The sequence below is a fragment of the Tympanuchus pallidicinctus genome, unplaced genomic scaffold (assembly GCF_026119805.1).
Source record: "Tympanuchus pallidicinctus isolate F22 unplaced genomic scaffold, pur_lepc_1.0 scaffold9, whole genome shotgun sequence".
NCBI classification, from domain to species: domain Eukaryota; kingdom Metazoa; phylum Chordata; class Aves; order Galliformes; family Phasianidae; genus Tympanuchus; species Tympanuchus pallidicinctus.
The window spans coordinates 15,843,025-15,857,258 of record NW_026294813.1 but is presented as its reverse complement, the minus strand read 5'-3'; the positions used below and the strand labels follow the sequence as shown (position 1 = coordinate 15,857,258).

The following is a 14,234-nucleotide window of genomic DNA, read 5'->3' as shown; positions in this document are numbered from 1 at the left end:
GTTTAGAAATGTTTCCAGGCTAGTAATTCCTGAATGTGTGTTTGTGGAAAGGTTTGCATTGCCACACAGATTGTAAGAGACCAGTGAAAGCTGAACACTGCAGAACTCCCAGAGGCACTGGGATTATTTGTTAGTGTTGCTGGGAAATGGATTTTTCTAAGGCTTGCTTTGAATATTTAACAATCTATTTAAATGTTAAAAAAATGCAGACAGTATTACGGGGTTGAAACAACCTTAGCAATTCCTTTGAGGCCTACATTTTTTTAACGTTTAGGACATAAAGCTGTTTTCAGCTGCTTTTGCAGAAAGTTCTCCGAAATGACGTACTTCTGAACCTTCTTAGCTTGTTCTGATTTCTCCTCTGATGATTGCTGTGCATTTTCCTTCTGGTCAGCAGATCCAGATTGCTCTGGCACTCAGCAGACATCCCGTTTTCTGCTCAAGAACCTTACTGAAATTTTCTTTCACCACCATGAGAGTTTAGCTTCTTGGATGATGTTGCATCTGTTATGGGAGCAGAAACCAGAGGATGTCAAAGAATCACATCCCATTGTGATTGATGCCTGTTTTATGTATGGGTTGCAGCGCTGCTTGATTTGAGGCTTTTGTGAAGTAAGAAGAATCCTTGTGTGACTGCCAAAAGATTTGTTCTCAAATCACATTCTTTTCTGTTGGCTTTACTGAAGTGAGCCTGCTAAATGGCTTCTGAGCCAAGGACAAGAAAGGGCACAAGGAATTATCATGTTTCCTCTCTGGACCGTTCTAACACTTCAGAAAACATTCATGTTTTTGTGAAAACCAACCAATCAGAAGAGATTTGTTTTTCTCTAACGGGGCAGATCTGGTCCTCACTACTCTTACATTTGCAAAACACTTGCTACTCCCTCTGTTGTGCTAGAGGATGCTGATTTGCTGGAGGTCCACAGATGTAACTGGAGTCTTGTTGACCTCAGAGATGTTTGGAATCAAAGACAGACAGCAGACACAATAATAGGCCTGGTAGGACCACAGAGCACTAGTGACTGATTGCAGAGTGCAGAGCTGATTTGTGTTCTGCGTCTAGCAGTGTCCTCGAAGTTATATCTGAGAGAGAAGTTGAACCAGAAGCTGCAGTCTCTGATGGGGGCTGAGGTTGATCCCAAAGAGAATGATGGAGACTCCCTTGGGTGCCCTTGCCTTTAGAGGCCATCTGGCAGGCGCTGCTAATCACAGGTCTGTGTCAGTTCTTCCTGGAGCACAGACTTATTTTTTGTACAGACAGAATTCTCAGAGGCAGTCTTAGGGCATTTGTTGCTTAGGGCAACAAATGTCCTGTGGCTGTTGTTATGCACGGCTTTGGATTTCCACACCAAGTGATCTTTATGGCCAGCTAAGGGACAGCCCAGTCCAGTGGGTAAACCAGGCAACTGCTCCAAGAGCTAAATTTGCTACTGACCTCCTACGTGTATTACTTCAGGTCAGTTCACCCATCTTTCAGTTCCGTTTCCCCTTTGTGTATGTTGTTTCTTCTTTGTTTTTGTCCTGGAGAAAGGCACAGTTTGGGAAGGGCTTTCAGAAGGGGCGGCTCTAACATTTTTGAGGAGCTTCTGCTAATAAATCACTTCTGGAAACTTTGGCAGTGTGCATGTATATTGGGCAGGGAGCATGTGCTGTGCAGATGAACCAATTTTCTCTGTGACTCCTTTCTTTTTTTTTCACAGGCTGTGGGACATCTTTTGATTTTCACAAAAAGATAGACTATTTGTTTCTTGTTGGTACTGAAGAGGGAAAGATCTATAAGGTAAGAATGGCTTCTTTGTCTCTTGATTTACATCCCCTCACCCGTGCTTGTCTTTCAGGTTTGTCATCTGAACTGTTTGCACAGATAGCAACAAAGTACAACTTCAGAGGCTGGTCCTGCCCACAGATCACTGTGGTGAGCCTGACACCAACACAGAGCCCCATAGGGTCACAGGCAGCTCTTTGCACAGACCCAATTAAAGCATTATTCTGCAGAAACGTTTTTTCATGCAAACTGTGTCCCAGAATGCTTTGCAGATTGCAGCTGTGCAAGTGAGGCACTAACCATGATCAGAGCAGAAGTTAAAAGGCATCGATCGTTTGTCCTTATGACTGTGGGAAATGGCAGGAAAAATCTCATCTCTTTTCCTTTTTAGACCTTTTGTGAGCAGTGAAACAAATGAAGCCTTTCTTCCTGTAGATTAATGTCCCCAAACCCTCCCTTCCACAATTACATCCCAGCTCCTTTCTCATTGCCCTTCTATCTCCAGTTTCTCACTGCCTCCCCTTATACTTCCTTACTCTTACCACCTCAATGCTGTCTGACCTCAATGACTATGTCCCACCTCCATGCTATAGCCCACCTCCTGTTTGGTGTCTTCCTGCAGCCAAGTGCCAAACAGCTACTGTGGTGAGGACAGGGTCTGAGTTTTGATTGCCTTTGCCTGGTTGGGGGTTTTTGCATTGGTTGGGGATGTTTGCATTCTGCAGCCATTCCTTTTTATGAAATGTGTAAGACTTTAATATTGCCAAGTCCTCCCTGCAGCCAACTTTGGCTAAAATTGCTGGGGAGGTCAAAAGTTGTCTGAGATGAGAGAAACAGACAGCAGAGACAGACTTTTTTTTTTTTTTTCCTTAAGAAAACAAGATAAAAATAGGAAGTTTTGATCTCTGAGTTAGCCCTGAAAATTAGGCTTGTTACTGCTTGTGTTACTTACATAACTTTTGTTTGGCTTGCATTCCTCCAAGCTGGCTTTTTGGCTTTGTTAACATCATACTTACAGCCCTTCTGCATTAGGAATGGACCATCACTGGGAGGCTGGGATGCAGAGCAGAGCCATCCAGCTATACTGCAAGTTCGTTTTGTCCTTCCTGCAAAATGGAAACAAAACAGAAAAAAAAGAATCCAAAGGGATTTGTATTCTGAAATGAATTTCAATCATGTAGGCAAAACAGACGTAACAAATATGTATTCCTTCCAGAGAGATGAAGCTGAAGAAAATTTACTCCTCTTCTGGGTAATATCTAGGGAAGGTTTCTGAACACTGCTCACTTTCATTTGACAAAACAGATGCAGAAGGGAGCTGGGAGCAGAGGGGTGATGGACAGTGATGTAGGTGATGTAGGTGCAATGGCTTTTCATTGATGCTTACAAAGTGCAATGCATCTGTTCAGTTACAGGCAGATGTTCTGAGTTGGCTGATTGCCTACCATAGTTGGTACCTTGGGTATTGTACCCTGGTTTGTTTGAACACTGTTACATCTAGTCCTGATCGAAATGCAGGAAGGAACCACAGGTTTTAGTTCCCTCTATGCTAGAGTGCTGCATGTGAGTACAAAGGTGGATGTCAGTGTCAGGTGGGGCCATCAGTTACCTTTCAGGAGAAATGGCTGGACTGCTATCCAGGCTGAGTTACACAGTAGAGAAAAGAGGTGGATTGAGTCAGAACAGAATTTGGTGGTGATTGCATTGGCAGAGCAGAGCTGTATGTCCTGCTTTCAACGATCTTCAGTGAAACAAGAGCTAGGAGAGTTTAAACATAGTGATCCCAGCCTTGAATCCCAGGCATTTTAACCACTTACTGAGTGGACAAATGCAGAGAGAGGCTGTTGCACAGGATATTTTCTTTATTGATACTAATGCTGATCTTGGGGTTATGATGAGGAACAAAGAATTCCTGTGGCATTGGTGGGCTTTAGAGAAATATGGGGCCACTGTCACACTGTGCCAACCACCCTGTCAAAGTCAGGTGTTGCAATGAGAAGGAGGAGGCAGTTGTCCATTAGATTGTATGGAATAACACAGAGATGAGAAATCTTCAGTGCCTAGACCTTTGCAGTATCCACAAAAAATGTGGGGAAAGTGCTTGTAACCTCAGTGTTACCCAGGAGTTTTCTACAAGAAGTTTCAGAAGTTTTGGAATCAACAAGACACTGCTGCTCCAGACATTTCTCAGGGATTATTGCACACTTTAATTCCAGCTCTTATTGAAAACTGCACACTTGAACCTTGCATGTTGTGTGAGCCAAGTATCAAACATGGAATGCTCTCTGCACAGGCTGAATTTTAGATTATTTATTAAATAAATTGAGAAATGAATTTCAGAGAGGCATTTTTCCAAAGACTGTGCATGTCCACAAATAGCATTATAATATGTTAATTCTTCAGCTGTGGAATGATTACAGTGAATTTAAAAAATGGCTTAGTTAATAGCCCTTCTGAAGCCAAGAAATCATTATCTTAATTATACACAGAACCATCTATTGCCCTTTTACACAGAGGACAAATTGTTTCCGCATTAATGTGATTTTGTCTTGCAAAACTACCTCTTTGCATATCATGTTTGCTGTTTAGGAATTGTTCGGCTTTGGTGCCCAAAAGGATGGGTCTTTGAGACTGGCGTTAGAACATTCAGCTTTTTGGTCAGAATTATTTTTTTGATCAGCAGAGCGTCACACCAAACAAACTGTGATAAAATTTGAGCATTTTCACACGAGAGAAGGGTTTTTCTTTCTCTCTTAGTTGGTTTGCATGAGGATGAAACAAGTTAAGGCAACAAATCTCAGTGCAAGTCTGTACAGAAAGAAAGAGTGATTCTTATCTTAACAAAGATGTTTTCTCATGCTCTCATTCTCTTGTACCAAGCACCAGGACATTTGTATCTGTGTGGTCAGGCCAGGCAGTCCACAGCATGGGTCACATTTGTGTTGGCAGTTTCTGAAGAGCAGCTGGGTGTCCTGATCTGCCTGGGAATGCTGGCTGTGGGCTGTACTGTTTCTGCTGCCAGATACAGCATTCCTTTGAACAACGTTATTTATTGGATTTACCTTGAGCTCGTATTTCTGATAGTGAACTGTAGAAACACTCCACATTATAAGCACATGTATAACTGTCAATTCAACGTGGAAGCAAAGCAGTGTTGTGTCAGGTTAACATTTGAGATAAGTTGAAATGCTTTTAATGAAGGTTATGAATAAACTGTGTTCCTTGCAGTTGTCCTTTCTTCCCAGTATTCCTCCCATTTGTTTTGTAACTTGTTGCCAGATATCTTATTACTTGTTTTCTGTATTACTTTCTCGCTTTCCTGTCCCATCATAAAAATACAATTTACTATTCACACACACATACCACTATTGAAATAGGAGAAAAACACTTTCAGCATATTTGAGAAGCACTCTAGAGGATCAGAAAGGCTGCACAAATGCCTGCTCTCTGAATCAACTCATCCTCTTCAAAGCTGTCTTGTCAGAAGTTAAGCGTCACATTTTCCAGCAGTTTTGTTTTTCGCCTTGACATTTGTCTAATAATGGTATAGTTTTTAAAATGAATAGCAGGAGAAGTCTTTGCCAGCAGTTTTAGGTAACTCAGAAATTCTTATTCATGAAAGTCAAACTTCTTTCTGAACTAATTTCATGGTGTTCCTTCAAAGTGGGAAGTTACTTCCATGGTCTTCCTTCAAAGTTCCTTCTTCTTGGGAAGGCCATGGCTGTGTGTCACACATCAGAGATGTGTCACTGGAGGTCTGGATAGACATGGTGTGTAGGATCAGCAGTGCCAGAGCACAGGGTATAGCACACAGAGTTTGTTTTTCACAAATGACACCAGCCAGGCTGTGCAGAACCCCTTTTGCTGCTTATTTAATGAGAAAGCTTCAGGTCCCTGTCCTGACAAGGCCTGGAGCTCAGCTCCAAGCCAAACTTGCAGGCTGCAAACCCTGTGTTGAGGGTCAGAACATCCCTGAGTGTTTCCCACCATACTGGTACTGGAGAGCTGCCTTGATCACAGACTCAACTTCAACAAGGCTCTAAAAACAGAGCACTAAGCATTACAGATCTGTTGGATGCTGACAGATCTTGTTAGGATCTCACTGATCAAAGCTGTCAGGTATTAAGGACCTTCAATCCACCTACTTGAAAAGACAACCAAATAAAGCAGCCTCTCTCTTGTGATGAATTACTTGTGACCTATTCTGTCTGTTCCCAGCAAAGTGACTTTCAAAACAAGCCAAGTATCAATTTTCCTGGTGACTGAACATTGTGAATTATGAAGCAAAGTTATGGAACATGCCATTAAGGGCGATTTCGTTACCATAATTACATGAGAGCACAGTTGCTCAGAGCCAGAGTATGCATCAGACTGCAACAAGCTGTAGGCACCATCAGTGAGTTTCAGATGGACATGAGCCCCATTCCTGTTTCTGCTTCCTGCCATGGCCACCCTCCTGGGGATGGCAGAGCTGATGCAGTGCACGGAGTTCAGCACTCCTAATCCTGTACCTGTCCTTAACACACAAGGATACTGTAAACAAAGCAGGTGAGAGTTACCAGACAGTGAATGTCATGTGCAGTAAGTAGTTAAGCCTCCTGATTAGTTAGAGCTTTGGTTTGCAGGATTTAAAGTCATGCAACACTTCAGCAATCCTGCTGCTCGGGCAGATGATGGTTTTGCTGCATTCCGTGGGGAGTAGAGAAAGGTGCTCAAAAGTCCTTGTAGTGACAGTATGAGGCAGACTGACAGAAAATCCTCAGACCAACCCAAACTTGCAGTGTAGATATGGCTTGCGTATGACAAAACAACCAAGAGAGTATTACTTGTAAGTGGGGATCCTTGTGGCTGATGAAGAAGCCTTCTGTGGGAGGAGGGTGGGCGAAGATAACCTCATTTTTCTGTGAACATGGAACTAGCAGGATCCTGATCGAGTCCCATATTCTGTTAGTGCCAGCAAGTGGATCATCATTTCTCCTCCCTTTCATGAGCTCACATAGCCATAGTAGAGCACAGGGCGGCCCAGCAGCCCAATTCCTCAGCGCTGGACAGCCTCCAGGATTCTCACATCCTTCAGGGAAGTCATGAGCAGCATGGGAAGAGACACAGGGCAGGGCTGTGTGGTGGCGCATGCTGCTGGGTCAAGCTGTTACAGGATGGTGGCAGAGAAGGGACTGTAGATGTATTCCTAAAACTTGTTAAGAGCCAAAGGGTCTGATAGATCCTCCTTGTGCTGAGAATGCCATTACTGGAGGTTTTAATTGGAACAATCCAAATGCACACTGCTGGTGTGCTCCTGTGCAACGTGAGAGTCATTTTCCCCTGCCTTTCTGAGAGCCCATTACAGAGGCACTGCAGGAGGTGGGAGAGCTCCTACTGTGGAGAATGGGCTCTGTATGCTGCCTCCAGCTTTAAATCCAGCCTATTCCCATCTGTATGTCTGGCTCAATATTGCCTGCAGTTGGGGTGAAACAGCATGTGCTAAATGATGTTTGTAGCACTTCTGGGTACCAGCTGCCTTATCCCAGCCAGCCCAGATGAGCCTGGGAGGCCATACAAATGTTTGTACACACCTTTCTCTGGGAATACAAACTCTGGAAGAAGGTCTAGCTCTGATTACTGACTAGTTCTTTCCATTGCAGTGTTCAAAATGCTATTCAAACCAGTTTCTGGATGTGTTTGAAGCCCATCACATGGCTGTGGATTCAGTGAGCTGGAATCCCTACCACTTGAAAATCTTTATTTCCTGCAGCTCTGACTGGACAGTCAAGATCTGGGATCACACCATCAAGTAGGTCCTACTGGGTCCTGGCACGGGTAGTGAGGTCCAGGATATCCATCTGCATGTGTTGATTCTGCTCAAATCTGAGGCTGTTTCACTCTAAGATGCTGATATTGCTGTCTTATCTCTGTTCTTGATGGCTGATGAGTCAATCTAAAGGATGACGTATGAAGTCTAGCATTGCTCCAGAAGTCTGCCAAGAAGTGCAGCTCAAGCAAACAACCTCACTGCCTTGCCATGGAACTGTCTACATTTCAGACTTGCTGTGGCAGGGTGATTCTTCTAGAGCAGTGGCATAGAGAAATGCTGGTACGTTGCTTCAGGGGCTTAGATGCCTCCTAATAGAGGCAAAAATTTTAAAAAAATGGGAACATTTAAAATGCATAATGAAGTTCAGGTTTAGTGGTTGAGAAATGTCTGGTTTCAATCAGGAAACTGATTTCATTGTAAATCAGTCAGAGTCAAATGTTTTCTGTTGCCAATACTACTCTTAATATTCAATGTCAGAGGTACAGAGAGGGAAGATCACTTTTTCTGGTATGATTATTAAGCACAGAGTCTCCCTCTCACTGTGTGCAGCAAAAGCTTTCAAAACACTTGCAGAAAGAAGGCAACATGCTTCTTTACTTCTCAGTGCAGTGGGATTAGGTTGAGGTTCAACTCTGCAATGCCTTTGGCTCAGACCCTGGCTAGTGTTTGGTGTAAGAAAGTAGCCCATATCCCATTTCTGAAGCTGGCATTTAACACAGGCTGCAACATCCAAGTGGTTATATCTCAGTGTTTCATTTTCAGAGTGATCTGTTTTTAACTGAGCCTGTATCTCTCTTTACAGGACTCCGATGTTCATTTATGACTTGAATGCTGCTGTAGGAGATGTTGCCTGGTCCCCTTACTCTTCCACAGTCTTTGCAGCAGTCACCACCGATGGCAAGGTGAGTGACTGATTTTCTCAGCAGACTGAGAAAATGTCAAGGGAGACGAAGGCCAAGTATGAGGACAGGTCAGCCCAATCCTGGCCAGGCAGATCTGGGAGCTGAGGTTTGGCCAGCAGGATTCCAGTCCATTGACTGAAGCTGGTTTGTCTGAGGCTTGCCTGGGCTTCATAGAGAGGCCTTAAAACTATTAATTCCATTTTTTATCAACCTGATTTCAGAGGACACGGATGTCCAATGGAGCTGAGAAAACCTAGGCAGCAGCATTTCTTACTCCTCCTACCCATGGGCCTTGCCACACTTACAAAAGCAACCGGGCCAGCTGTGCAGCAAACTGATGTTAAATCACAAATTGGTGAGCTCTTAGCAGATACTGAAGATCAGCTGCATGTCTTGTGAAGCTTGACAAAACCTTCATAGATGGATATGGCCATTCTTCTATAAGCATGAATCCTTCTTGGTGGGACCATACTCCAGAGATGGTGATTCTTAGAAGACAGAAAGGAAAAATAGACAGGAGCCTGGGAACAGACTGTTTTTCCTATGTTCTCCTGCTGTTAGCATGCATATTGCTAGGCATGCATTATTTACTCTTTCCTGATGCTGCTCTCTCTGCATTGAGATGAGTGTTGCAAGCACATGTAAGTCCCAGCTTCTTCATGCTGGTGACATCAAAGGGGATGTACTGCTTGCAGTGGTACATGCCAAGAGAAAAACATTTAACTTTCTCTGTGTGAAAACAGCTCATTAATGAGTGCTTCCCTGGAGATGGATGGATGGTGCTCAGGAGAAGAGCACCTCCAGCATGAGCTGATACCCAGGCATTGATTCAAGGTACAAGGAAGCAGCAGAATTAAGTGAATATATACTTAAAATGTTACAAAAATAAATAAATGAATGAATAAATAAATAATAAAAAAATCAGTTATACTAATGTACCCAGGCTTAGCCAGCAGAACTTTGTTCCCATTAAATGAAATGAAATCAGCATTTTCCTCCTCTGTCAGGCTGTCTTCAAGAGTAATGACTTGATAATGAAGTACTTAGAACAATTCTAATGTTGAGATGATGGCAGTTATATTTTTGCCCCTAGCCATCCGTTCTGGTAGCTCAGATGGTTAATTTGGGCCTGGCAAGTAGCCAGGGCACGTAGCTATCTGTCAATAGTGTTTTTCTACTGTAAGACCACATTGCTCTGTCACCACAGGCTGCATGTTCTGCTGATGTAGATTGGAAAGTCTATGCAGTTTGGCCAAATTACTCCAGAAAAAAGATGGCCTTTATATATCCGTATCGCTGAATTAGCAGCTTTATTGCAGTTTAACCTTTATATTGTAGCAGAAAATTCATTTCACTGATACAGTGGCTGAGGCTGAGGATTTGTCTCACTAAGCAATGGAGATAACTTTACTGGTGCACCTGGGCCTCCCTAAGGTTACTGCAGCCTGAAGAAAGCAGTGCTGGTGCTTTTCCATCTGTGGGAGGATAGCTTGGGCCTTTTATGTGTTCCCCTTCTCCCATATACCTAGTGTGTTCCCTACAAGAATACTTATCTGAGTCCCAAACCTGGACAGAGTTCATTGAAAGCTGGGCTGAGCAGAGCAGAGACATGTGTAGTCTATTTGTGTCCTGGCATCTAACTGTGGGGAAGAGGAAGAAATGTCTGCAGGCAGTGAGACACCCTGGGCACTACTCACTTGAGCCAGGTTCTTTGTCAGAGCTTTACTCATTGCAGAGAAGCTCCTATGGACTTGAAATGTGCAGTGAGGTGTTTCCATCCCAGCTCTTGTCTTAGCCACTGCTGTGATGGTTCTAATTATGTTGCTGCAGAGACACACTAGCTGCATCATCTATGAGCCTAGAGTTCTTGGGGGCTGTGGGTGGGACAGAAAACTACCTTGTTTGGCAGTGCTGCACCTAGGATATTTTGTGTGTAGTAGGATCTCATTTTGCTCTATGCCTTTAATCTCTCAAAAGTGACCATCAGCCAGGGAGAGCCCATCATGGGGCTATATAGAAGGAAAGATTGAGGTAAGAGCTGCTTTGCTGTTGCAGTAGACTGGCCGGGACTCATGCTGAAAGCAATCCTGGTCCTCTGCACTAACCAGCAAGATAGGTCTGAGATATGGTTTAGCTTCTGTTTCAAACAAGATCTGTTAGATCTTCAGTAGAAGTGGTTGTTTACAACCTTTTCATTCTGGAGGATATTCCACTTTGTAGTAGAACTCACTCTTTGGGAGTAACTCAGCACTTTGCAAAGGACAGGCTCTACTAATGCTGGAGAAAACATATACATTAACAGGATATAGAAAACTACAGGACATGCAGCCAGGAAATAAAACATTAAAGGCCTCCTGCTCAGAAACAGCATCTAATTTTGCGTCCACGTATAATTATACCTGCAGTACCTGAAGGTTGCCTGGAGATGGGATCAGGCCCTCATTTCATTCTTATAGGGATGTTGGTTATATTTTGAAAAACACATTTCTTTACTCAAGCTGATGTGTCCAGAATGTTTGTATTGGCCTCCCTGTTGATTAGACTGACTTGAAAATTGTTCTAACAATCTCCTGATACACATGACTCCAAGAGGTGCATATTTAAGAAAAGCTGTAAATATCTGAAGCATTATATTAAATTCTATGCGTTGGCATCTGGGCGTCTGCTTCAGACAGCACCACCTCTTCATAAATAACCAAGTGAGCACATTCTGCAGCTGGTGCAGTGGACAGTAAATGCTTCTGTTTGTCATGTTCTGGATAATTTCCTTAGTGTCCTGCTCTGCCTGATGGCCGTTTTATTTCAGAGTGAGCATAAATGGCTTGCGATGAAAATTGAAATAAAGTAAACTGAGACATGCACATCTGTGCCAACACTGCCTGAAAAGAAGCTCACAATTCTATAGCTAAATAAGGGGCTTGATTTTAAAAGGGTAGACAGTCAGCTGGTTGTATGGGTGAGCTCAGAGTGGTTGCTAGTGAGCATTTGGCTTTGGTTTTAGTCAGTTTGCTAAGTCTGATGCAGTTCTGTACTGTGATTGTGTTTCAGATGACAGGATATTCCTTGAAGACTCCACAGTGTTTCCTAAAGCAGGCAGGTGGAGATACGTGTTATTTCTGAACATGAGTCCTGCAGCATAGTTGGCTGCCTGCAGCTCTGTGGCCCCTCCAGGCTGACTCCTGCAGGGACTTGGGTACAAATATCAGTATGATTAGCAATGAAATAAAATGAGGTTAGATAACACCTTGTTTCCATGGCTTTAGGTTGTAAATGGTAGAATCCTGACATGAAATAAAAAGAATAGCTGAGACGTGAGGCCTGCTTTGGAAATAGTAAAGTACTGTGGAGGTGGATTTGGATGCCTAACTCCTACATTTAGGGAGCAAGAGATCTAGCGATGCTGTCCATCTTATTGTAAGGATACAAGACAGGGAAATGGGTGGGAGTGGGATTCAGTCCCTGTGGCATTCAGCTGGATTTTTATTTGGGATCTTGGTTTGGGCCTCAAAGTAACACTTAAAGCAGAAATAAATATCAAAACATATAAAAGCAGGACTCAGACCTGAAATTTCTCTCTCAGGATTCTTTACTTCCTTTCCTTGAGAAAGGAAATGATGTTGGCAGGTTGTGCTGTGCAACAGCCGTGGCACAGAACTCCGAGTCTGGCTCACTCATGTTTTCTCCTTCTGAATTGATCCAAGAGTTGTTATGCTTGTTAAAAAAGCCGGAGACTCCTGTTGCAAGTTTTCCCAAATGTCTGGATCCCAGGCTAGAGGCCACAGCCACCTTGTGGAATGAGTAATGGTGCTGTCAAGCTGGGTTTGGTCAGTCTGGAAAAGGGATGACTTTGCAGATACCTAACAGCAAACTGTCAGTGCCTATAAGTAGGTCATCAGGAAGTTAGAGCCAGGTTCTTCAGAGCAGCACATGAAAGGATGACTCTTGAAATTCGGAATAAATTCTTTCGTACAAGATTGGAGTAGGCTGCCTGGAGAAACTGTAGATGCCCCGTCCCTAGAGATGTTCAAGGACTGGCTGGATGGGCCACTGTACATCTTGATGTAGTAGAAAGTGTCCATGCCTATAGCAGAGGAGTTGGAACTGGATGGTGTTTAAGGTCCCTTGCAACCCAAACCATTCTATGACTCTGTAACAACAGTCGGAATGAGTTGAAACGAGTGCTTTGGACTGGGTATAAGGAAAAACCTTTTCATCATGAAGGCAGTCAGGCAGTGCAGCATCTTACTCAAAGAGGGTCTGCCGTCTCTGTGCACAGAGTTCTTAAAGACCAGGTTGGGCAGAGCCCTGAACAACCACATATGATCTCAGAAGGTTGGACTAGAGGCTTCTGGGAGTCTCTTATAGCCTGAATTATCTCCTAACCCTGATACACTACATCTTCATGTGAGAAGGAGGATCCCAGGGCTTTTACAACAGAAGGCATGTACTAAGTGCAAGTCCATTTGCTCTTCTGTTTTTGTGGTTTGTGTCCTTCATGACTAATACAGCAAGGGGAGGATGATGTTACAGTTATTCTTAGTAAATATTGATAGCTTCAAGATAAATGTCATCTGAGTGTGCGCTCTGCAGAGAAAGCCACTCAGACATATGCTCCGTGGCCCTTCCCCCGTTACTGAAGCTGTTCACTTTCAAGATATGAAATCCTTGAGATGACCCAAACCTTCAAGAAACTAACACCTTATGCTTCTCAGGAAAATAGTATACCCTATCCTGATGATATAAACATATTTTACTGAGCAACTGTTTGAAGACCAGGTTTCTGTCGTGTCTCATGTACAGGGTAAGATGCTGAAGAAATGCATGTCATCTTGATAGCCATCATTTCCCAGTTAGGAGAAAAACACTTGTCAAGCACTGCTGTGTGTGTGTTTATAGAACAATTCACCGAGACTTTCTGCCTATTTAACTTTGATTTGAAACAAAAACCAATCTCTCTGTCTTTAAAACTTGTGTGACTTTGCAAATAAGAGCCTTGCCTAACATTTCAGGTACGCTGGTATTTCTTTGGGTGTGTTGGACCTTCTCCTGCCTCACCTTATTGAACATGAATCAGGCATACTGGCAGACCTCTCGGCATTTGTCAATGCTTTTGCCCAAGAAAATGAGGGCTGTGAACTCCCAATGGCTGCAGATGTCTTTCCCTGCCATGTCCATGTCTTTCCTTCTGTGCTTCTGTAGTAGTCTACCTAAGCCTTGCATGGCCTCCACTATGTCTGTAGGCCTGAACAATCACCAGGGTGTGAAAATAGTGAGTACAGGTCTTTCTCATCATGCAAGAAGGACCTCTGAGCAGGCTGAAGCAGGTACAGACTTTCTTAAAATGGCTTCTAAATTGCATTCACAGCGAAGTGGTTGTTTTCCAGTAAAACTGTTCATTTTCTTCCACCACAAAACATAAAAGGCTCTTTCTTATTCCCTGCTGAATCTTTAAGATTGATGTGGATGGATGGGCAGACTCCTGTCTGCTTTAGAACAAGGGCTGGTGACATGACAAAGCTAAGTGAGGTAGATGGGCAGAGTCCGTAGGATTAATGCTGCCTTCCTCTTACTCTGTGCCAACCAGGCTGCACTTGCTTCTCTTTCTCCAGCCAGCACGTTCTCTTTGCAATAGGAGTTCTCTCCCCTGCAATTGCTCTAAGTCCAGAAGGCTTTGCTGTGTTTGTACAGGGTCTGATTTCCTCACCTCTATCCTGCTGCAGCTCCTGTGCTATCATGGGGTGTACTAGTGGGCTCC

The 14,234-nt window shown here is 43.5% G+C and overlaps 2 protein-coding genes across 3 annotated transcripts in view; one reads left to right on the top strand and one right to left on the bottom strand.

The window, feature by feature from the left end:
- RPP25L (ribonuclease P/MRP subunit p25 like) overlaps nucleotides 1-14,234 on the bottom strand; it is an 85,015-nt gene that overhangs the window by 32,890 nt on the left and 37,891 nt on the right. The window lies entirely within an intron of this gene.
- Nucleotides 1-14,234, top strand: part of DNAI1 (dynein axonemal intermediate chain 1) — a 134,921-nt gene that overhangs the window by 88,950 nt on the left and 31,737 nt on the right. For both annotated transcript variants that reach the window (XM_052670112.1, XM_052670111.1), the window contains 3 exons: nucleotides 1,701-1,780; nucleotides 7,408-7,556; nucleotides 8,380-8,479. In XM_052670112.1, the coding sequence (XP_052526072.1) occupies nucleotides 1,701-1,780; nucleotides 7,408-7,556; nucleotides 8,380-8,479 (329 nt within the window). The remainder of the gene's footprint in view (nucleotides 1-1,700; nucleotides 1,781-7,407; nucleotides 7,557-8,379; nucleotides 8,480-14,234) is intronic.